Source organism: Semicossyphus pulcher, unplaced genomic scaffold (genome assembly GCF_022749685.1).
Source record: "Semicossyphus pulcher isolate SPU_LCO1_2020_fin unplaced genomic scaffold, fSemPul1.0.p SCAF_20, whole genome shotgun sequence".
NCBI classification, from domain to species: Eukaryota; Metazoa; Chordata; class Actinopteri; order Labriformes; family Labridae; genus Semicossyphus; species Semicossyphus pulcher.
Window position 1 is genome coordinate 6,063,037 of NW_027211694.1, and position 24,032 is coordinate 6,087,068.

The window sequence follows — 24,032 nt, forward strand, 5'->3', positions numbered from 1 at the left end:
ACACAAGCTCTTTTGCCTACGGGATACACCCTCTGTCTCCTGTTATCTCAAACCAGGAGAGGGAACTGGATGACAAAGAAGGAAACCTCCAACCCACACAGGATCAGAAAGGAAAGGTCAACACCACATATTTGCATGTACTCCCAAATAAAGGGACCTTGTGGAACAGCAGGGAGGTTAACAACACGGGTATTTGTGTGGAAGATTTTGGAAACACCACCTACCTTAAGATCTGATTGTTCACTTTGAAGGGTCACACTTGACTTTGTCTGTAAGGCTTAATTATTTAAACTATAAACAATGGGCCTGTGCAGCTAAATGGTAGAAGATTTGAATAACATTACCATGGTTAAAGGTTTGGTTTCTAGGGAAACAATACATGCTAAATGTGGCCTTGCTAAACAGTTATAGTTAACAATACCTAACCAGGTAATATAGGTAGGCTAATGTATACTTGTATATATCATACACGTTTAAATATCTGTTTAAAAATTCATTTAATCATACGGATTCTAAAATAAATATGTTTTTTTATTTTATAATAAAACAAACACACACATTACGTATCCTATAAAAATGATAAATAATTAAATTTAAATTAAATTTGGGTAGCTGTGAGTAAAGTTATGTTTGCCCAAGTTTGAAATGCGATCCGCTCTCAGGGTGTTTCCGGTGGGGCGTCTACCTTCAAAATAAATGCTTCAAAAATAATAAATTGTAATAAAAATGATGAAAAATGATAAGACAAACAAATAACTATTTTTCTTTTACGTGTAACTGTAGATAATAAACTTAAAACCAACGACTGAAAATAGTACATATAATGTATGCATATATTATTGCTTATTCTCATGTAGGCCTGCACTTAGAATTAGTAGAACTTTTTTGGGTTGATTGTGAAACAAGAAGGTCAGCTACACTTTACAGGTAGGATGTTTTACATTTTGCCCAACACTGTCAAAGGTTTTTATTTGACATAAGAGGATGACATGGAGCAAAGGTCCCAGCCAGAATGAAACAGAGACAGTGCGGTTATGAATCTCAACCACTGGGCAACCGGGATGGTTCATTCGAAGTTGTACATCGAAACAAAAGTCACCTTTTTAATCTACCTGTGTGGCTTAAGTGTTAATGTGCCTGCAAGATCAATATTAAATGTTTTTGCATTAACAATTATTAGGTTTATGGAAATGACACTTTTATTGTGAAGGTTCATACCGGAAGTACAGCCGTTGTTGCTGCCTACAGAACAGAACTGCTCTCTCCACATACATACAATACTGGCAGTCACCGCCGCAACGAATGGAGGCGAACGGGTGGACGAGACATCACCGAGGAATTGTTTCGCTATTAAAATAGCTTTCCAACGAGTACAGGGAGGATTTTAAACCGAGAATTTCTCAGCGGAGAGGAAGAAACACCACACTCTTTTTGAAAACTCAAAACGCTTTATTTTTTTCCCCTCCCGAACGGATTGATTGCCTGTCATTTAAAAGAAAAGGGCGTGTGTGCGGAGGGAAGGCAGTTTTAACCATTTAATGTGGGTATATATGGTGTTTTAGATATTTTTTTATTTACACCATCTGGGTCTGAAGGACACAGTCGAAGATGGGATGCACGCTGAGCACAGAGGACAAGGCGGCGGTGGAGCGCAGTAAAATGATCGACAGGAATCTGCGGGACGACGGGGAGAAGGCGGCCAGGGAGGTCAAGCTGCTGCTGCTCGGTAAGAAGGAGGAGAAGAAGATGGGGGGGGGGGGGACTCGGGCGGTTGGTGGGTTGGTTGGTTGACGAACTTCGCCGTGTGTTCGCCTACAGTAGCTACAGGGGGAGAGGGACGCACCCTACAATTAATACCACACTAGTTTGGTTCATGGTCAGTTTAGGTGGGGTCAGTTATGAAGTGTCACGGAGTTTCAATTCCTGTCAACTCTGGTCCCTGAATGCACCATAACGTTAAATCCAAACGGAAAACCAAAAAATACTTAACGTTACAAGCCTGAATACCCAAAACACAACGTGCTTTTGCGCTTCATTTGAGTTTTTCCTCAATTTTATTCAACGTATTGTTGTCAGAATTACATACACGGCAAGTTTTTCCTTCCTTTCCCCTGTTGTTGGCTTTGGATCCATTCAGCGGCCTCTGTAGACCATTTGTATTGACTAAATCCTTTCAACAATGGCACGTTTCCTCTCCTCTAGTCCAGTGCAATGCAGTGCAAAACAGGCCTATAGATTATTAGGGGCCCAGGCCTGACTGAAAGTGATTGAAAACTTTGTTTAGTGGAGTGATTTCAGGATATTTTAAGGCTCAATACTTGCTTTTATACAGTGCAACAGTTCCAACCAAGTCATTTGATTGGCCAAGAGGCATTCCATGAGTGCTGATATAGAGTACAAGAGCACTGGAACTTATTACTTTATCTGTCATTCTGCTGCAGGTGTTCTGATACGTTAGTTAAAGGGCCAGTTCGTAGATTTTCAACCTCAGTCCTGTCATGTTATTATGGGGAGCTAATGCCATTATGGTTGGGAGAAAAAAAATGCAGTTTCGCTCTGTGCCTTTGGAGGACGCTATACACTTCTCCAACGGGCCTCCGCTAGATTGCGCGTCTTACGTAGTCTGGCGGAGGTTTTCCAGGGCCATAGAGCTCGATAAACTACACTCCCTCACTCTAGGGCGCCCTCCTCCGACAAAACGGTAGCATTTCGCTCTCCTGACACTCCGGTACAATGCAGGTGGACACCATGATGCTCTGTTTTTGTTTTGTTTGTAGATATATTTGAACTCTATGTTTTACCAACTGTTCTGGTCGCAAAGACGAACAAAACAAACGGGTAGACTTTTCGCGCAGACCTATAACTTCCCCATGTATACGTAACCACACCCTGCTGGGATGTTCCTTTCAGAGGGAGGGGCGCAATGCACGCTGGTAGTGCTTCTATTGGTTACAGAGAACACCAGCTTTGACTGACAGTGGCTTTGTCCAGGGGTGAACTGCTCCTTTAAGCACCAGCTAACATATTTTACTTATTGCATGATAATGGGAAATGCACACTTTACAAAGTAGTTGGTCTACAGTAACCAAATACAGATATTCAGTATAACAGCACTGCCTCTCATGTGATATTGCTTCACTCAAAGTTGGGCATAATGAAGGCCTGAAGGTATATTTTTCTCTTGTAATATTACCTCCAGCTTTCTTGTATGCCTTGTCTTGTTTCAGCTCAAGTTCAATAATAAGATACAGAAAGAGATGTCTCAAAAGGGCATGCGTCTTGTGCAACCAATGCAGGAAATTACAATAATAGAGTGGCAAAAATGAAGTCTAATCGAGTTAGGAGCTTCATAAACAACCGATTACAATAACAGCCATTTACACTTAATGGCTATGGATTGGTTTAAGTCACTAAGCAGATGTATGACATGACATACTGGTGGAGAGATGGTTGCCTCATGACCGTTTCATTGCTAGCTGCAGGGGCCAATTTGGACTGACCTTTGTGTACCGAGCCATTTTCCAGTCCTCTTTAATACACAGTTTTTTATACATCATTATTGTATAGCTTGCATTTATTATGTGTTTTGCATGCCATTGCACAATTATGTCAACTGCTTGCGTTTAAAGGCCATCCATGTGTTATTTAATGGCGTTACTTACATGTGGGGAAACACTGTTATCCTTGTAAATAGAGACCGTAGGTGAAGAACTTTTCCATCATTCCCCCTAGCTTTGGGAAATGTTGACATGCACACACATGGTATGTGGGTTACCAGGACACCAAGTCTGGAGCCAATACCAATAGAAGGCAAACACCTGACAGAAGGCACAATGTGGGAGCTGTTTTTATGAACCTGAGCTTGATAAACAACATTTCTCCACGTTCTTTGCATAATTTAGCAACATTCCTTCATCCGTTCTTATCGGTATCCATTGGAGCACGGGAATAATGACACATTTCCGACATTTCTTGGGGTATACATGTAGTTTAGTGTCATGTTAGGGCAGTTTTGTGTGAACAAGAATGTGCAAATTGTCTTGCTAAAGGTGGCCCACATTCCTCAGGTGCTTGGAAACCAGATGGGGCTTGCTGATTGAAAGCAAGCGAGTTTGGTCAAGTTTCTGCTGCAGGAGTGTGGAATATGAGTTTTCACCTGCCGTCGTTCTCACACACACACACCTTGTAGCATTAGCTTCCCTGTTTCTGATGGAATAGCTGTTCTGGTGCGTGCCAGGTCGTGTGCCCCCCCCCTCCCACGAGTCGCTGCGTTGGCACGGTTTCCTGCCATTTGTTTGCGATGCATTCAGCGTGATGATAGCCTCTTCAGGTTACCGCCTGAAGAAGTGACGCAGGAGAAAGGAGGAGAGGGGCCGTAAGATGAGAACACTGCTAATGACTGAAGCATTAAATATGAAGAAGCTCGGATGCAGAGAGGCATGGAGGGCCTGAGTTAGTGTTTGAGTTGTTTACCTTGCAGGGAAACGGTCACTAGAAGGAAACTGCTTTGGAGTTTGCAGGCAACTCTGGAGTGCACTTTTCTCTGAACACAACCTGTCAACAAAAATGTAAATCAACGGAACATGTTGCGTGGTAGGAAAAGGCTGCGAGGGCTGCAGGAAAGAAGAAAATCTTTTGTACCACACGAGGAGGTGACCCTAAAAAATGGGTCAAAATATAAAAACACACCAGCATGCAAAAAATATTTATAAATTTAAACTATGAATTAAAAATTAAAAGAATGTTTTTGAGAGTCGCTACAGTGTCAAAAAACATGAGGTTCTTTTCGACCAAAAGTACCAGGAACTTCTCGTCAATGGTTCCTGTGGCCCGTTGTCGGCGTTTCCACAGCGGCCTAAAGTCCTGGGAAGTTTATGCAAATAATCGTGGGCGGCTGTGGCTCAGTGGCAGAGTCGGTCGTCTCTCAATGGGAAGTTGGTGGTTTGATCCATGCTACAGTCACATGTTGAAGTGTCCCTGGGCAAGACACTGAACCCCGAGTTGCTCCCGAAGGCGTATAGTTGGGTATAGATCTGATTGGAGATTAGGCCTTTGTCGTCAGTGTTAAAATGTGTGTGAATGGGTGAATGTGACATGTAGTGTAAAAGCGCTTTGAGTGGTCGGAAGGCCAATGACATATGAAGAAGTAATAAAAGTAACTGCACTGCACCGCCAGGCCAGTAGGTGGCGGTAAGAATTAGATGAAGGCCAAACAACAAAGATGGCGCCTTAAAGCGTACCATCATTTGTGGGCCACAACAGTTAGCCTGTTAGCGTGGGGGAGACTCAACTCGTGCTGTTTTTGATCGAGCTTTATTGCTGGATAGGAGACGAGCGCTAGTAGCATCTTCATCTTCTTCATCTGGAAGCACGATGATAACAGTGAGCCTGCAGCTGCTGGCTTTTAAACATGGCGGTTGAAATAAAACGATGCGAGTACGCGACCAATTAGAAACGACCAGCAAATTCCTGGAGCAGGGACTTCTCAGAGGGTAAATCAACAACCCGGGAACTACATTTAAACCCTGGTTCCTGCTATGGAAATGCACAGAGTTCCTCAAAAGGTTTCCAGTTCCTGGGGAAAGTTCCTGCTGTCGAAAATAGCGTGTATTTATATTAAGCAACCCTACGCAACTACCCAAATGTGTTATTTGTGTGTACAGCCAACCATCCTGTCATTTGGTTATATTATGTGTAAGATGCTAATCACAGGTTTTGTGTGCGCCGCAGTGAAATCAGCCCGCTGACGTAAAAAAACTTGATTTGCATGAAAAAATCATTTGAATCTTTGCAGCCTGTGTGCTCACTAACCAGCTGGCAGGTGTCTTTGGCTGAGGGAGGGAATGTGCTGAACATATTTCTCATTTCGCTCTTCGTCTTTATTTGGCACTCGCTTCACTTCCACCATCTCCAGGACCCAATTACCCTACTATTCATATCTACACGCTAAAATAGATTACAATCTCCTCAGCCTAATTACTCTCTCTATAGCTGTCGTGCAACTGTGGGAAGATTTTATTAATACTCGCCAGGATGTGTCTGACTTTTGTCATTGTTCTCTTTTTAATGTATTCCCCATGTTTAAAGTTATGTAAGCGCAACATGCGAGCGCAGCGTCGTCTCAGAGCGGGACAATCGCACTAGTTAAGTTGTGTACATTCCTTCAGCGCTGCGAGCATTATTGGACATCTCCGCGGATAGTTTCCGTCTGCGAGAAACAATCTTTTAGGTATCGATCCGCCTGCTGGAAGATCGATCCCCGCGGTCATTTCCACCCGCTGCTCAGAGCCTCCTGGAATCCTTCATGGGTGACTCATACTTAAATCCCCCCCAAGAGGGAGAGGGAGAAAGAAAGAGGAACAATACATCATGAGGAGAAACTGTAGGAGAGAGTGTAAAAGAGGAAGAGGGGTGTATGGGATGGAGAGGGGAGTGGATGGTGTTGGGCTAATGTGGTTAGCATTTTGTGCCATTCATAAGCGAGTCTTCCATTCATCTCCAGAGCAAAATACATCTCCCATCATGCCTTTGATTTGCCCAAACATCGGCACAAACTGGAGTACAAGATGAGCCATTTTTTACTAACTTTCACAGCACACATTCCCCAAGAGAATTAGGGAATATATGGTTAATCTACAAACGGAGGAAAAACCCAGGCGCGGTAGCCATTTTAATCGCATTCGTCTCCGTGCTGCCAGGGTTCTAAAACATCCCCCGTCCTCGCTGCTGTCGTGCTTAGTGGAAGATAAACCGGGGAGAGCTCCAAGAGGAAAGATGCGTTTGCGGTTGTTGGATAGAAACGTCTGTTCTCTGTGGAAGACGAAGAAGAAGGAGGGAGGAGGAGGAGGAGGGGAAAGAAACTTGCATTTTTCACTGGAGGGGTGAGCTCGGATTTTCCTAAAATAGTTTCAAACCGCTGGAAACAGAAACCAGCTGCTCCAGCGGTTTTGGAGGCTGCTTTTTGGCGTGGGCGTATCAAAGCTGTGGGTGTGTAACATGACTCTGCATGAGGAGCGATAGGTCAGGCCTGTGGTGCCATGTAACCCTTAAAGGTCTGTGTGTGTGAGTGTGTGTGTGTGTGTAAAGAAAGAGTCAAAATCAGGACAAGTCTGTGTTTTGTATTCCTCAGGCCTCGAGGCTTTGACGGGATCCACACCCTAATGATATCACTGGTGTCGAAACAGCAGAGCCGAGACTCTTACATAAACACGTAGCTCACGTCTCACTGATCATAACAAAGAGTCGGACGCTCGATTTATGGCGCTTGTCCCAGTTTAACCAATCCTGCAGCTGCTGCTGCTGCTGGGTTTAACTTTTGTAAACTGGTGTTTTCTTTCTTAGTGGAAAAATTCTCCTGTGACACACAAGTACAGTAGATTTCCACCATGATTTATGACATGTGACACTTTAATTTCTCAGTGATTCACCGTGTCAGCAGCATTTTATGCAAACTCGCACTCCTTTTTAAAGATGAAATTAAAGTAAAAAATCTTCTTGAATCACGGTTAATCTTTACTTTTGGTTTGGTAATGACTCGCACAACTATTTTCTGATTCACGTGGGTAGGGCTGCGATTACCGTTTTTTTTTCATGATTTAATCATTCAGTCTTTAAAACGGCAGAAAGAAATGGTGAAAAAAAAGGGCATCTTTAAGTTGTCTAAATCCTCAGGACTCTTCATCAACCATCATAAATAACAAAGAAAAGCAGCAACTTGTTGTATTTAGGGAGCAGGAACCAGCAAATGTTTGACAATATGGCTTAAAAAAGATCTGCTTTCTCGATTAGCTTAAAAAAATGACACTTTAAAAGGTCTCACTGAAACCATCAAACACCCAAAGAAACCAGTTTACAGTGAAATGTAATCTCGCGCCTGTGGCGATACTTCCCAGGCGGTTGGCTCCGGTTGTAACTCTTAGAAGATCTTGGGGATAGAAGATCCCCGAATTTCACTTGTTGGTTGACAGTATTTAAACGGAGAGAGAGTTAAAGTTTTATCAAAAGTTTTGAATAATACGTCTGCCACCAACCCGCCCACAGACTTTAATGGCATCATGTTTCTTGGTACTATTTCCTTGGTAGAAACTCTGCAAGTATAATGAGAGCATTTAAAGCGGTCATCTTGAAGATCTCAGTTTTGCTCTCTTTTGCGGCATCATGTTGATAAACAGTAATTGCGGAACCACACTTCCCAGATATCCAGACAGTGTTGCATGTGTGACGTCCACGGTTGGCTCCGGTTGTAACTCTTGATTTTCCTCGCTGACGTTCGCTTTCCTTTTTAGACTGTTTGCTTCATCGAGTGCGTCGAGTTTGTTTCTGTTTCTTTGGATTTTCACTTCTTGTTGAAGTTGTATCTGTAGTCATCCATCTTTTCTTTGTTTGTTCAGCCATAGTAGATTACTGTTTACTCGCAACACTTGCAGAGAGCGGAAAAGCAGCCGCTTAGCTCCGCCTACCCTCTCTGGCAGACCAACCACTGCTGGCTGATGGAAAACGCGTCACTAACTGGGCGCCGCTTGTGATTTTTTCTGCTGAAGTCGCCACAGACAGCCAGTCTGTAATACTGCAAATGCAAAGGCTTTCATCAGCGGGCCACAGGCTCAATCACCATTGTGTTACCTCATTCGGCGATAGATAGAAATTTAACAGTCATTTATTTACATGGATGTACATGGAAGTATTTGCGTATTTATTTCCTCCTGCAGCTCTCGTCTATAAAACCTTTGCTGCAAAGAAAGCCATAAAACAGCCACAGAGACCAGCAGTAATCTCGTTACCAGCAGTTAGATAAAAGTTTCTTTTAAATGGACTCCACTTTGAACTCCAGCGAGAGCTCCCAGCCGGTCTGAAGTGCACTGTTCAGGCTCTGCGTCGGCATGTGAAGTGTCTGCGGCGCTGTGGAAAAATGGCTCTCGGGCAGGCCGAGGGGTGCAGCTGTGCCAGCTCGCCCCGGCCGGCCAGCCGTGCCCAGTCGAGCAGCGTATCTGCCGCCTGTGTGCCGCTCCCAGGGGGGTTCACACAGTCAGTGTTTGGCCTCAGAGCACAGGAAGCTGCCACTGTGACTCCCCCCCCACCTCCTCTTCCCTCCTCCGGGGGCGCTTTGGCACCCGAGTGGTGACACGTAATTAAAATAATGTGTCCTCAGGTGAATCTCATCCAATTATGCTGAAGGTGAAGTGCCACAGCTGTACTATCAGCATGCAGTTATTACTGAGGGAAAGTTTGCAGTGGAATGCATTTAGCTTCTATAAATACTGCTCGGAGAGAGTTCTTATTTGTGGCAGAAACGCAACATATCTCATGTTTTTCTTTTCGCAACACTAGAGAAAGTGGAACCAGATAAGGCGGATGATTTATTATGCAAGAGCGAACCATCTTGTCTCCGCTGACGGTGGTGTGTTTCGTGATATGATTCCACTTCCCCTTTTTCTAGTTTCTAGAGCTAAAAGAGAGAAGCTGGGGGTGTTCGCTCGGGGAACAGCCGCTCTCAAGTGGTTTAAAAAATCTTCCCCGGCGGCAGAGGACAGCGTTACGTCAGCGACAATCGGCCAATCGCCTCGCTGAAACCCAAATCTCCGGCGCTGTAACACGAGGACACTGTAGTGGATATGATGTAGTTTATAGGAAATAGCTGTTAGAGGAGAAAAATCTGATCAACGTGGTTTATGAGGACATCACACATGCCGGAAGAATAAAAGGGCACTTCCAGGCGGCTGGTTAAGGCGACACAAGTAGATTAGATGGTGGAAAAAAAAGCAGCAGATGCATAATACATAATGGCCTCGGTGGAAGCCAACATGTCACACACACACACGCCCGCTCAGGTGACTGCGTCCGCACACTACAGATGTCCTGGGTATAAAACAGGAGCAGTTGCCATGGAGGCACCGTGACGTTTGAAAGCCGTGCCGACACTCAGATTCCCTTTATGCTCGCCTTATCTCTCCCTCCTCCTCCTCCCCCCTCTTCCTGCTCTTTTCATCACGGCATTGTCTCAAATATGTCTCAACTACGGCGTTGTCAATCTGATTAGTCGCTGGAGCTCAGCGCACTCGCATCCATAAGCAGCAGCACGTTCTTTGGCACTTCGTAGAAATGTCAGTATTAATCTAAGGTTATCTTTAATTTAAACTTTGATGCAGTAGTGGTAGAAATGAACGATGGCTCTTTGATACCACTGCAGATAGACACAAAGTCCTGTGCACACACAATAGATCTTTTTATTACCAATCTGCACACATCGCTCGCTCAGAAAAGACATTACATTGTCTCAGATGAGCAGGATTTTCCTTAAAAAAAACAATGTATAGACTGATGCAAAAATAATCCCTCTGAATCATCGCTCATGACCCACTTAAAGTGTGCTGGAGTCTGTTTCTGCAGAGATCCTGTCCTCTGAATGACTTCTTTTCTCAGTGTGTTAAGGAAGTTTGCTGGCTTTCAACCATTGGGAAGTGGTGTCGGCCGCAGACAACAGCCGTCAGGACTCAAATTCCACAGGATCCGTCTCCGGCGCCTTCCGTGTGCGCCGCGACCTCCGGAGTCGATCGCGCCCGTTCAAGTTGATGCTCGTGATTCCACCGCACGCGCCGCGGTCCGTCTCCGGCGCGTCTCAGAAGCGTCTCTCTGCTCTGCTCCGCTAAAGATACACGCCGGGTCTATTTGTGACGGAGGACGCTTCAAGCACGCGTCAAGCTGAACAGAGCAGATCGTTCCAAACAGGAAGTCAGACACGAAAATTCCAATTCCTGCGCGGTAACGTAGTTCTCCTGCGATCTTGTTAACTCGCGAATCCAGCTGTTTGGCCAGCGCTCCGCTGCGCTGCACATCAGTCACGCTTCCTGTGGGTGAGGGCTCACGCTGTCTGACGGACCAGAACCGCTGCGCAGACGGAACGCGCCAGACATGGGTCCTGGCGTGAGGGCGCTTTCATACCTAAAAGTCCGTTTGTTTGATCCCAATCAAAGACCAAACTGTTACAATGTTGCATTTTGCCTTGACATTGCTTTGTGTTCACACAGCAGCTTTTACCAGCGACCAAAAGTTTTAATGAATGAGGAAACTGCTTTCTGATTGGTCAGTTTCCACATAGGAAAACTCCCTGAAGTAAACAAAGAGACTTTAATGTTTTGTTGTTTTTTTTACTTTTAACTGACATTGTTCAGCAGTTTAGTTTCACTGAACAGTTTGAACACCTCCGTGTCGCACCCCCACGTTTGTCCTCTACTCATCTTGCTGCCTGGCTGCGTAGCTGTCTCTGCAAGTGTCAGCACCCGTTAACAACCCACAATGCACTGTTTTTTGGTTTGCTTCCTGTATTAGGTCCTACTTTGAGTCCGTTTATGTTCCCACCTGAATCAAACCGGGCCATGGTTCGCTTGGAAACGGACCATGGCCCACCTTTTCGGGCGGACCACGGTCCAGTGGTTTGGTCCGCACCAGAGTTCGAATGCGTCCAAACCTCACCTGTCCAAACGAACCGGACTTTCCGGAGTTTCCCGTCGCTACTACCGATTGGATGGTTAAATGAGGTCCTCAGATCGGCCCCGCCGGGGTCGGTCATGGCCCTGGAGGAGCACCGAAAAGACGATCAAACTTGACTATCTAGAAAGTAAAATTCGTAAGGTTTTCGTAGGTGAACCTGCGGAAGGATCATTACCGGTTGCCAGAGTAAAGTCCGAAAGTGTGAAAGCACCCTGAATATACTTAGCGACCAGGTAACAGCTCTGTCTCCATAGTGCTCCTCTGCTCTGTACCTGTCCCCAACAACCTTGTGCATCAATATGAGATGCTAAAATGGGCGTGACGAAGCGTTGTTGGAAAACCTTGGAAAGGGAACGGTCTGATCACTGAGGGCAGAGAGGAGAAGCCTTAACACTTTCCTAAAGAGTTGTGCGGAGTTGTAGCTGTGTTCATTTGTGTCGATGAAACAATCAGAGAATTATCTTATTGTCTTATTTACTGCTTCGTTCTCGCCAACGCTGCTCGCTCTCTCTTCAATCAACCATCGCTGCTCTCATTCTTAGCCCCATCACAGCTTTTGTTTGAACAATCAGACCTATATTATGCTAGCTGTGTGCTAAATACAGGCTACATGTATTGTAGATGGTGAGGTTTTGCTAATAAAATGGCTTTTACTTATCAGGTTAACTGTTATCAACAAGCATCTTTAGGCCGAGAGGTTTAAAGGCTTTAGTTACGCACACTCAGTTCCTCAGTTCTCCTTTGCTTCAGCTTGTTGTGCTCATGTTTCGTTTTCACGGTCCCTCGTCATGCCTTTTGACCACATTAGGTCATGTTATATAAGCAATTTGTGCTTGTTTTAAAGACACGCTGATTAAAGGAAGTGCGCTGGTTGACATGGCGGATGAAACAAAAACAGAAACATGAGCTTCTTGAAATATTCCCACTTTGTAACAAACCTCTTCTTCTGTCTTTTGCAGGAGCTGGTGAGTCGGGGAAAAGTACAATCGTCAAGCAGATGAAGTGAGTTCATTTTATCCTCCTGCAAACTAAACAATCAAACAAACATATTTCTTCTTCTTCTTGTGTATAAACAAAAGGCTTCTCTCATCCGGTGTACATAATGGCACTGAGGAGAGTGTCAAACACCAATCAGGCTTTTATCACGTCTCCCTGGCTGATATAGCGCTCTGTGAGTCGCAGCACAAACAGGTAGCATGCATAATGGATCGTGAAGACAACCCAGCAGAATGCATTAATATAGACTCTGCCTGTACATCATCAGCATGCTGCGTGCGTCGTGCCGCATATGAATTGCATTTGTCATCAAACGGCACACACGCATGGCAGATGCACGGCAGCGATCCTGCCGAGCAGAGACGGTGCTGATCCTGTAGAGATGTCGTATTACTCACAAGGAACAGTCATAAATCCCCTGCGGTATGATACAGCATGTGTCAGGAAATGATTTACATGACAGTATATACCAGTTATATATAGCTTATACACTTGCTCTGCGCTCTTATTCTGAAAGGATAACTCAAGAGATGCGCTTTATTTTTCAAAATAAAATCCCGTTAAAGTAAAGAAATGAGTAAATATTCCCAACCAACAAAGACTGAAACAAATCAAACCATTGATTAGTTGATTTATTCATTCATATGGCCCCCGCTGGTGTTCTTGGGGTCCAAACTCCTGTTCTTTTCTGGCTGCAACTAGCAATTATCTTCCCTCATGATTAACCTGATGATTGTTTTTCACATTTATTGATTAGTCTTGAAAGAAACCGCAACATTCAGTGTTTAAAAGGTAAAAAATGTGAAAAAGCTTTTTCCCCTACAGTCCAAAACCCAAAGACGCCTTATTTACTTTCAAATGTGAAAGAAAGGAAGCAAAACCTTCAGTTTAAGTTCATATTTAAAGAATATTTAAAGTACTTGGCAATAAACGTTTTTAATGGCCTATTTTCTGCTGCTTTAAAAACACCATATTCATTATATACCTACGCAGCATCATGCTTGTAGTGGCCTTCATTCATTCTAATGTACTTTCATTTCTGACTCTTGTAACCAGTGTTCATTTCGTTAATGAAAATGGGGACGAAAAACGTTTTCTTTTTCGAGACGTTGACAAACTAAAAATAGATCGTCGATAATAAAAACTGTTTTGTTTTTGTTAAAGAGACGAGACTTAAATTTGCTCAGAAAAATGGCCGTTTCACACGTCATTTGACGTTTCTTCACGATCGCGGCTCTCTGCTTCAGTCAGACTGTTTGAATGAGAAGCGATGAGGAATATATAAAAAGTAAGTACGGTAATAAACCAACAGTGTTGCCGCAAATAAGACAAGTTATAGCGTACACATATAACCTCAGCTGAGGATCTATATTACGGTGCAGAACATCGTCACGAAACAACTAACGTAAAGTCTGGAATATAAGTTGCAGTCTGTTTTTGGGGGTATCCCGGAGGGAATAAAGGTTTTCTACAGCGACATTTATACCAGTTATTTCAACAGTATTTCTATTTATGTTCATTTAAAACACATTCATTTAAAACACATTCAAAACACAAATTATCTGTTTTCGCCATGTTGAGTTTGCAATCCTGCTAGCTACAGCACCGGTAGCTCTATATAAAGGACGCAGCTCAACTTTTAGATGACAAAAAGTGTATTAAAAGTGCATCTTATACACCGAATTTTACGTCAATGTAAGGACGGATAAAAGGACTTTACAGCAGGTTGAACCTGTATCAGGCTGATTGAATTAGTTTAAAAAGATAAAACATTTTGACTCAGAGTTATGACTCTTTATTGCCTAAAACTGGACGAAAATGTTTCCTGTCTCTCTTCAGCTGTCCTCTCTAATAAAGGCAAAAAGACAAAAAAAACAATCTTAAAAAAAACAAACTATAAAGCGTAAAAAGGACTAAAATGTGACTAAAACTAAAATAGCTGCTACAGTTAAGACTGCTTGTGACCCAGTGAGGGGAAGTTTGCGTGAGGAAGAATGAGTGTCATGAGTTCGTGTCGGGGGCCATCGCCAGGGAACAAGACACAACACGACCAACACTGGACTGTGCAACAGCTGCTGTTAGATTGATATGTAGCCTGAAGGGAGCTGCCATTCAAATGATTGACAGCACGACATGATGCAATTTGGCCATTGCCTGCTGTTCCATTGAAATGCCAGTGAAGTTTAATACATGTGATTGTCCAAAAGCGAATAAATAGACTTCCTCTATTAAGAATTATACAGTAAAATTAAAATTTCACATTGTATGCTTTCAATGCGATACATAATGCTTTCATTCAGGCTACTGTAGAAAAAGCTCCTGTTCCCTGGATGACCTTAATTTTAGCAGCTAGAAATGAGGAGCAGAGAGATCAGGGCCGCTGCGGCCTGACAATACTTCTGCTAACATCACAATGAGCGTGTAAGGTCAGCGGATTAACAGAGATACTGAATGAGCGCTGAGGAGGAAAATAAGTCATTTCTAAGTAAGCTGGAAAAGAGGAAGATGAGTTTTCTGTCGACGCAACAATTTGCTCGCCGTCCTTTGCTGCTGCATCAGGAAGGTTTTTGCAGAGCCGGAAAATGCCGACCAAATCAACTGCTGACCATATCCCCCCCCTTCTTATTTTCTGCAGGATCATCCACGAGGCGGGATACTCAGAAGAGGAATGCAAGCAGTACAAGGCTGTGGTCTACAGCAACACTATACAGTCCATCATCGCCATCATCAGAGCCATGGGGCGCCTCAAGATCGACTTTGGGGACGCTGCACGAGCTGTGAGTGCCGGAGAGAGGAGTTTAGTTTTAGGTCTTGAGGTTATTTAAATGTATTTCATAAGAAGGCAAATTAGGTGATGTAATGTTCTTTCCATGGTGAGAAACAACCCTGTTTGCATATGTTTACACGAGACAAAACAAGGAAGTAGAGGACGAAATAACTCCTCAAATAACTCCATAAATGCCCTTATAACCCCGCGACTGGCACCCCAGCCTGATAGAAGATTAGTGTTAATAATAATGCCGCTCTAATGACTTCGAGGGCTGATTTATGAAATTGACATCCACATTCTCCCCTCCCAGGACGACGCTCGGCAGCTGTTCGTGCTGGCGGGCTCGGCAGAAGAAGGCTTCATGACGGGAGAGCTGGCCGGCGTCATCAAGCGGCTGTGGAAGGACGGAGGCGTACAAGCCTGCTTCAGCCGCTCCCGAGAATATCAGCTCAACGACTCGGCAGCATAGTGAGTCACGAACACACACACACACACACACAAACAATTCCGAGGTAACAGTTCCCAAAAACAAACAAGCGCCTGACTGCAGAGAGCGACAGTAGCATGCATCTGTCTGGACTTTTACACTGTCAATATTTGCCCTCCTCTGCAGAGCCTGGAGAGCGGCGGCTGCAGAGACTGTTCAATCTTTGGCCTCAGTGTAGGAACATTTGCCACATGCTTAAAATGAGGACAGGCTAAATCTTTCATATGTTGTGCAAGAGCCCTTGGCGTTGAAGCAAATGATATCATCACATGGCACATAGAGTGTGTTTTGTTTCTTTGGCCATTTATATGCAGCAGAACGAACATCAGCTGCGGTTCTTGGCCATTTTCTAATTGGTTCCTGTAATTCTGCTGTCCAGGGGCTTTCCATGAACAGGGAGCACCGGTGCGAAACTTTGTGTGCGTGTTTTTACTCCACTTAAACCTCGAAAGACAAAAAAAAGGCCTGTTTTTCCGTGAAGGGGAGATTACTTGTGTTTGTCTGGTAGCTACTAGAAGTCACTAATCTCTTTCACTTGTAAATTATCAGCAGAAACCTTGAGGTGTTAGCTTATTACAACCAAGAGTGCGTGAACAACGTTGTTGCGTTATGTGTGATATCCTGTGCGAGGACAGCATACAGTATATGCTCGTGCAATGACAACAAAGCAGCAGCAACACTAAGACCAGGCGCTGGTGTTGCAAATGAGGCAGGAAATGAAAAGGTTACATAAAAGCGAGGTGAATATGAAACCGCTCAGTATCAATCTATTGCTTTAGTGCAGATATATCGGAGTTTGACCCTATTTTGAGAGATTGGATCATTCTTTAGAGCGAAGAGCTAAAGACCAAAATATTTCTGCTGTGGGGAAAACTAAAATTAAATGCATGCACTTGCGGTATGCTGGAGAAAAGTGCACAAAAATTACATTTTCTTGACCTTTTGAAATGGCAAAAAAAGTCTCACTACAAAGTCCTCTTAAAGAGGGGGTATTTGTTGTTTCACATTTTAAGACGTATATATGTGAATGTTAATGTTACAATGTTATGATGTCCACACTAAAAGTGTTTCAAATCTGTAGGTAAAAGTATGTTAGAGTAATCCCCAGGCTTCTCAGCTCAGTCTGCAGGCACACAGTTTTTTCTTTGTGATGTCACAAAGTGCAGCCTCAGCAGGCTTCGGAGAGCTGGCCAATCAGAAGAAAGCTGGCTTGTAGGGGCTAGGGATGGGTCGTGATTTTCGAATATTCTAATAGTCATTCATTTAAAAAAAATCAAAAAGTTCATGCGACTATTATCTCATCTTAAAAATGTATTTTTTCCATTGTTCCAATACGGTACTACTGCAAGACAGGGGCTGTGTTGATCTGCAATCTGTTTGCTAACCGCCATTAAATAACAAGAGAAGAAGAAGGAGTTCATGCCAGGTGCCGGTAAAACAGGTGTATCACTTTGAGATTCAGAGCCGGAGAAAAATGCAGAAACTTCTGCAGCTCGAACTCGTTCAAAAAAATATACAAAAATGAGGTCAAGTGCAAAGTGCCAGGTAAAACTAGCATAGCATAAGTCTACAACAACTATTCAGTCATTTGAGAGCGAAATAAAACCGACAGAGTTCTGAAAATGTAAAGTCTCTGTCTGTTTGTGTGTTTGCGCGCACGGCGGGGTGTCTTCGAATGTATCCTTAGTAGGGGCGGGCTTTCTTAAAGAGACAGAGCTGACTGAGTCGTTTCAGGCAGAGGCTGTATGAGGGCCTGCACAGAGCACCTGTGTGAGCAAAATGTGAGTTTTTTTAACCTGTAGCTTATGCTAAGCTACTCCTCAGGTATCACAGAGTTAAATATATGAAACTTGAAATTAGCATAATACCCCCCTTTAATGATGAAAAAATAGATTGTGTACTGTAACAGTTGAGTACTGGAGTCTTTGGGCTGCAATGTACAAGATATTCCTTTGTCAAAAGATCCTTCATTTTCATTGGAGTTGCAAAGCCATTGGGCATGCAGCTGGCTCTGTCCACACTTTAAACGTTTAGATATGTAATTGGTTGCAATGGTATAATAGTAGTTATTGTTTTGGTTGGTCTGCTGTGCATTTTTTTGGAAATATTGTACCTCGGTTTTACTAAGAGGACAGAATTGAAAAAGGATGCCACAAATAAAACCAACCAACAATATTCCATCCCTCCTTCTCCCTTCTGTACACCCGTATCATCCGATTCAAGACCATGAAAAACACAAGAGCCAGACCCAGCGGGTACGAAGCAAAAATGTGGGACAGCACCCTGGACAGATGGCTCGTCTATTACAGGACTAACAGAAAGTGTCACACACATTCACACCAGAGAGAAGCCCAGAGGAAATCTGCCAAGCTTAGAGAAAACAATGCAAAGAGCTCAGGTTAAACCAGCCTGCTGCGAGGCACCGAGCCATCGGGCCATTATGTCTTCTCAGGAATATGATGTGTCATATCTTTTAGATTATGCATACAGTCTGATTATTATCTAAACCATCATATTCTGATGCATGCTGCTCTCCTTTCCTGTAAAGTAAAATACATTGGGCATTGTTTGTTCAACTTGACACGTTCTCTCCCTCTTGTTTCCCCTCCTGCTCCTTCCCTTTTCTTCTCCTCCTCCTTCGCTTTCCCTCCTTTGTGTCCTCCTCCTCCTCCTCAGCTACTTGAACGATTTGGACAGGATATCCCAGGCCATCTACATCCCAACCCAGCAGGATGTCCTGAGGACCCGAGTCAAAACCACGGGCATTGTGGAGACGCACTTCACGTTCAAGGACCTGCACTTCAAGTGAGAATTTCCTCACTGTAACAGCTGGCCGAGACTCAAAGGCTTTTACACAACAGCCCAATTAGCTTTCCTTCCTGCTAACTGACTCACTCACTCCCATTGAAATTGCCTTTGTGCATGTACAGCTGTGAGTTGTGACACAGTCTGTGAGGGTGTCGTGTGCATCACTGATGACTCAGTGATGGCCCTGTGTTAAAAGAGACAGACAGGAAGTGGGGGCTGAAGGCCTGATGATATCATGAAAGCAGAAGTTTCATAGCTGGTGTTATTAAAATTCCTATTATGACCACAAAAGAAAAAGATGTTATTTGACTTATAAGCAGACACAAACAAATCTTACAAGGTTAACTCTTCATCTTTTCTGTGCAGGTTGTATTAGTCATGATGAAACATCATTACCGTCACTGTTTTCTATTACAACACAGGCAGTTACTGTAATGTGGGAATTACACAGAAGTGGCCGTCAAGCAATATCAAAAGCAAACTATTTCGTTCCCATGGTTTCAACAGTTTGATGACTAACTTTGTTGCTGTGAAGGGAAACAGAATGAGAGAGGACCGACCGACTGAGCCTTTCACATATTTTGACCAAAATAAACATGCTTACATCTTTTATTTTAGAGCGAACCGTATATTTTCTTCCATCCTTTCCATAATCATTTCTTATTTGCAGTTAAGTAGACAAGTGGCAGCTATTACAGAAGCATGTTGGGGCTTTTTTGTTTGGATGAATGAAATATATTAGTGCACGAACACCAAGCTTGACTTTATGCCACTTTATTTAGTCAGAATTTCCCTTCTCTAAACATTTAAAGTGATTATCCCAGATATCCAGACAGTGTCACATGTGTGACGTCCACGGTTGGCTCCGGTTGTAACTCTTGATTTTCCTCGCCGGCGGTCGCTTTCCTTTTCAGACTGTTTGCTTCATCTGAGCGTCGAGTTTGTTTCTTTTTCTTTGGATTTTCACTTATTTTTGAAGTTGTATCTGTAGTCATCCATCTTTTCTTTGTTTGTTCAGCCATAGTAGATTACTGTTTACTCGCAACACTTGCAGAGAAAAGCAGCCGCTTAGCTCCGCCTACCCTCTCTGGCAGACCAACCGCAACCAAATAACAGACATTTATTTACATGAAAATCTTGGAGATGATCACTTTGATATATTTAAATACTGAGCCACCAAACCCCTGTATTTGGTGGCCACAGTACATTTTTTAGGCCCAATGTAAGAGTTACAGAAAAAAACACATTTGAGACCGCCGTCTTTAACTTTGTCTAGAATAAGTGGACAGATGTTAAAAGCAATGAAATGTGTTTTAATGTATGTATTTTAATTTAAGGTAAGGTCACAGTATGAGTTGCGGGTGCAGGTGTAGTTTTAGCAGGAGCTAATCAATGGTGCAGAAACGAATATTGGATGCCGTCTCCAGTTGTTGTACGGTTGCTCCAGCTCTTTTGCTGCAGCAAAGAAGCATGGGCCTTTAATAAAGCTAAGTCTCAAGATGTTTGTGGATCTACTACTAACGTTCTGTTGGGGAAGAATCGCAGTATGGTGATTAAAAATTGGAGGGCACTTCAGTTTATATTTGTTGTAAAACCCTTCTTTAAAGCGAGCAATAAAACGCTTCACACTTCTTTCTGTTGACTGAGTAAATAAAGCTTAAAGTATCCTCCTGTTTTGATTTGTTTTTCCGCTGCTATTATTTCAGTCATTGTGTGCACAGTTCAGTAAACGCATCTGCGGGACACTTGAGGATACTGTGCTCTGCTAACAGTTTTTGTAAAGTAACAAAACAAAGAATTTCTGTTTCCATTCCCCTCTATCACCAGCTGTCATCACTAGACCCTGCAGCGAAAGCAGAGCAGCCAAAGCGTCTCTGCCAGACTTGTGTATGAGTTTTATTACACGGCAACACTGCTTGCATTGTGTAGGTATGTAATCGTGTTTACTGTCCTCCCTGCAGAATGTTTGATGTCGGCGGTCAGCGGTCTGAGAGGAAGAAGTGGATCCATTGCTTTGAGGGTGTGACCGCCATCATCTTCTGCGTGGCCCTCAGTGACTATGACCTGGTGCTGGCAGAGGACGAGGAGATGGTGAGTAATAGCAGGCGCTCTGTTGACTGGAGAGAAGAAGAAGAATTAAAGGATGGGTTTGGTTTCAAAGCACAGTAATCACTTCTCTTTTTTCCCCTTAGAACCGAATGCACGAGAGTATGAAGCTGTTCGACAGCATCTGCAACAACAAGTGGTTCACAGACACCTCCATCATCCTCTTCCTCAACAAGAAGGACCTGTTTGAGGAGAAGATCAAGAAGAGTCCTCTCACCATCTGCTACCCGGAGTACGCTGGTAAGCTTGGCAGCATTTCACAGAAAATGCTTTTTTAAATTTGTTTTATTTATTTTACAAGTGAGCCATGAGACCCTGCTGTTGATGAATGTTTGTAAAACCGGCTTACGGGTTGTGTTGTGCTATTAAATAAGATTAAAAAATGGTTGTTGTGAATTTAAAAGATTATTTGGGGAAAGAGGCGCATTTGCTTTGTGCATATTTGATGTTATTTTCATTTGTCTGCCCTATATAAAGCTACTGCAAGGAATGGGTTAGCTTAGCGTAGCATTTAAGGAGCAAGTCGCCCCTGGAAAAAGTCACTGTCAGTCAAAGCTGGTGTTCTCTGGTCTAACAAATCTTCAGGTCTGCTGTCTACATTTCAAACCTGACGATTTTGAACGAGACATGACATCAGAGACGGGCGTCTGAGATTGAGGAAGTGTAGTTAAGCAAGCTCCCTGGTTTTCCAGGGCCCATTGGAGAAGCGGATAGCATCCTCCAAAGGCACAGAGTGAAATTGAAATTTTTTCTGCCATAATGGGATTAGCTCCCCATAATAGCATGATAGGACTGAGGTTGAAAATCTGTCTGAACTGGCCCTTTAAGACTGGAACCAAAGGGAAACTGCCAGCCAAAGGAAACAAAATAGCACCCTTGTTTTTGGGACTCTTTTTTGTGTTGTCACATGACTTCAGCAAGCAACCCGCAGAAACATTCAGGAAGTTAGTGCACATGCCAATCAAACCACACCGAGTTAGCTTTTTTCTCAGGGTTATTTTTAGCTATTGATATAAAAAGAAGCAGAATGTCTAGTTAGCAGGATGTAGCCCAGCCATGTCCTCAACCATACAAATATACCACCGGTACTTCCATGCCTTTTTTCCTAAGCTGTGACTTCCTCCCTCTCTCTCTCACTTCCCGCTCTCCGTCTGCTCCAGGCTCCAACACGTACGAGGAGGCAGCCGCCTACATTCAGTGTCAGTTCGAGGACCTGAACAAGAGGAAGGACACCAAGGAGATCTACACCCACTTCACCTGCGCCACAGACACCAAGAATGTGCAGTTTGTCTTTGACGCCGTCACCGACGTCATCATCAAGAACAACCTGAAAGACTGTGGGCTCTTCTGAGGATGACGATAATGAGGATGACAACCCTTTTTTTCTTGGTGAGGAACTCTTCAGCATCATTATCGTCCCACCTTAATCTTTCTTTGAGCTAAAGCGCCACCATCTGATTTATTGCTTGTTGACTAATTGGCTTGTTTCAAGAGCTTATGCGTTCAAAATTATGGGTGAGTATTTTTGGAGTTAATCACAAAGATGCAATCTATCTTCAGGAAAATTCATAATTGAATTACTGAACTGCTTAAAGTGCCTCTTTTAAAAGGCTTAAACACATTTTCTGCCTCATTTAAATGTTCTTTGAAATTAAAGCAGGAAGGTCAAACGCTCCAAAACATCCCTTTTAGAACAACCTGCTCTCATTCCTCCTTCTTTCTCACTTCATTTATGTGTCCTTCTTTCCCCTCCGCAGGCAGCGGAGCCACTTTATCGAGCATCTTCGGTGGGGAAGATGAGAAGAGTCGGGAGGATCAGTCACGGACCAGTGCTGTACTATATGCCACTTTTAACAGCTTTATTTATGTTTTTCGTCTTGGAACGTTTCGACCTAACATTACAACATTTGTGTAGGATGTTTGTATCATTGTAAAAGCGTCACCACAAACTTTCCACACATTTTTTTAAATGTTACTTTCAATCGTTTTTAATTTTTTTAAGAGACCATGTTTTTTTTGCTGTTCCTTTTGCCGCTGTCTCTGGAAAAGGAAACTTTTGCTGTTGATGGAAATGCTTCTTTTCTTCCTTCCCTACAACCAAAAAAAAAGGAAGAAAAGGGGTCCAACTTTGAGTCCAGTTTGTTGGTACTTGTGCCTTCGCATGCCTTTTTACTGCGGTCGTAGTCCCAATGCTTGTTCTGTTGCCTGCTGAATTGTTCTAAACATTAAGAGGTTAACTGTTTTCATATGTTAGTGTCCCTGCTATCTTCTATGTGCACACCACTGAGCTGTCAGGAGGAGGAAGGTTTCCCTCTGGTCTACAGGTACATGGGTCTCCATGTTGACCAACGTGTAGCCTCCACAGTCCCCTACCCCCTTCCCTCCCACCCGCCATGACAATGGAAGGCCTACTGGCCGATCACGCAGTACAATACTGAGATGTATATTGTTACATTTACCCCAAAGATATGGGGTTCTGGTTTTTAAACAGTGTATAAAATATCCATTTTCCCCAACCATTCGGAAAATGGTTTGCTGAGGCGCTGAGCTTATAATACGCTCAAGTGTTCAAAGTACAAAGGCCAGAGTAAGGCACATTTTAATGTATATTTAAATGTATTTGGAGGAGGGTTTTTGGTGTTAAGGAGAGAAAATAAACCACATGAAAGATGGTTGTAAAGATGTGGATGTGGTCTGAAATATTGCAAGCTCCAGACGCTGTCAAGTGATTGTTTGAGAGCAGAGGCGCTGCATTCAGGCGATGGAGACTTGGTCAAGGGAGCCTGGTCTGTGATTTAGATCAGAACTGCTTTGCCAAGAAGAGTGATAAATACGGTCCTAAGTCTGTTCATATAACGAAACTGCCACAACTGTCAATGTATGTGTATGTTCTCCATTGATGGAGAATCTTTGTAGACTCATCTCCCTTATTTTGCTAATAAAAACCATTTACAAACCATGTGGAAAATCATCAATCAAAAATATACTCTTTTATTTATACGATTTTTTTTTTATTCTGATCAGTCACGCTCATGTGTTCATGCTTTGATGTGTCTCTCCTCACATCTTTGTGGATAGCTACACAGAGCAGGTACTGTTCTACATCCTGTATGCATTTAATATGAAGCAAGGTACCTTGTTATTGCCTCACAGGGAGTCCCACAGAGGCAATTAGAGGCTATGTTGTCAGTTCCACACAACCTCCATCACATTTGTATTCCTTCATGGCCTTTAAGGGTCTTACCTGCAGTAGTATTCATGTCAAAGGTTTGTTTTGATGAAATTGCTTATGCCTTGACATTTGGCCACACAGAAAAAGGTTAACTTGCTTGTACAGGTTTAAAACCTTCCTATATCTTATTTTCCTGTATGCTAAAC

General features: G+C 43.3%; 1 protein-coding gene across 1 annotated transcript; it reads left to right on the plus strand.

Moving 5' to 3' along the window:
- Positions 1–1,292: 1,292 nt before the first annotated feature.
- gnai1 (guanine nucleotide binding protein (G protein), alpha inhibiting activity polypeptide 1) lies at positions 1,293–23,611 on the plus strand. Its single transcript, XM_069671547.1, has 9 exons — positions 1,293–1,726; positions 12,447–12,489; positions 15,119–15,260; positions 15,564–15,721; positions 18,417–18,545; positions 20,510–20,639; positions 20,741–20,894; positions 21,815–22,043; positions 22,412–23,611. Exons 1-8 carry the CDS (start codon positions 1,609–1,611, stop codon positions 22,003–22,005), a joined length of 1,065 nt encoding a protein of 354 aa, XP_069527648.1. The 5' UTR covers positions 1,293–1,608; the 3' UTR covers positions 22,006–22,043; positions 22,412–23,611.
- The last annotated feature ends 421 nt before the right edge of the window (positions 23,612–24,032 follow it).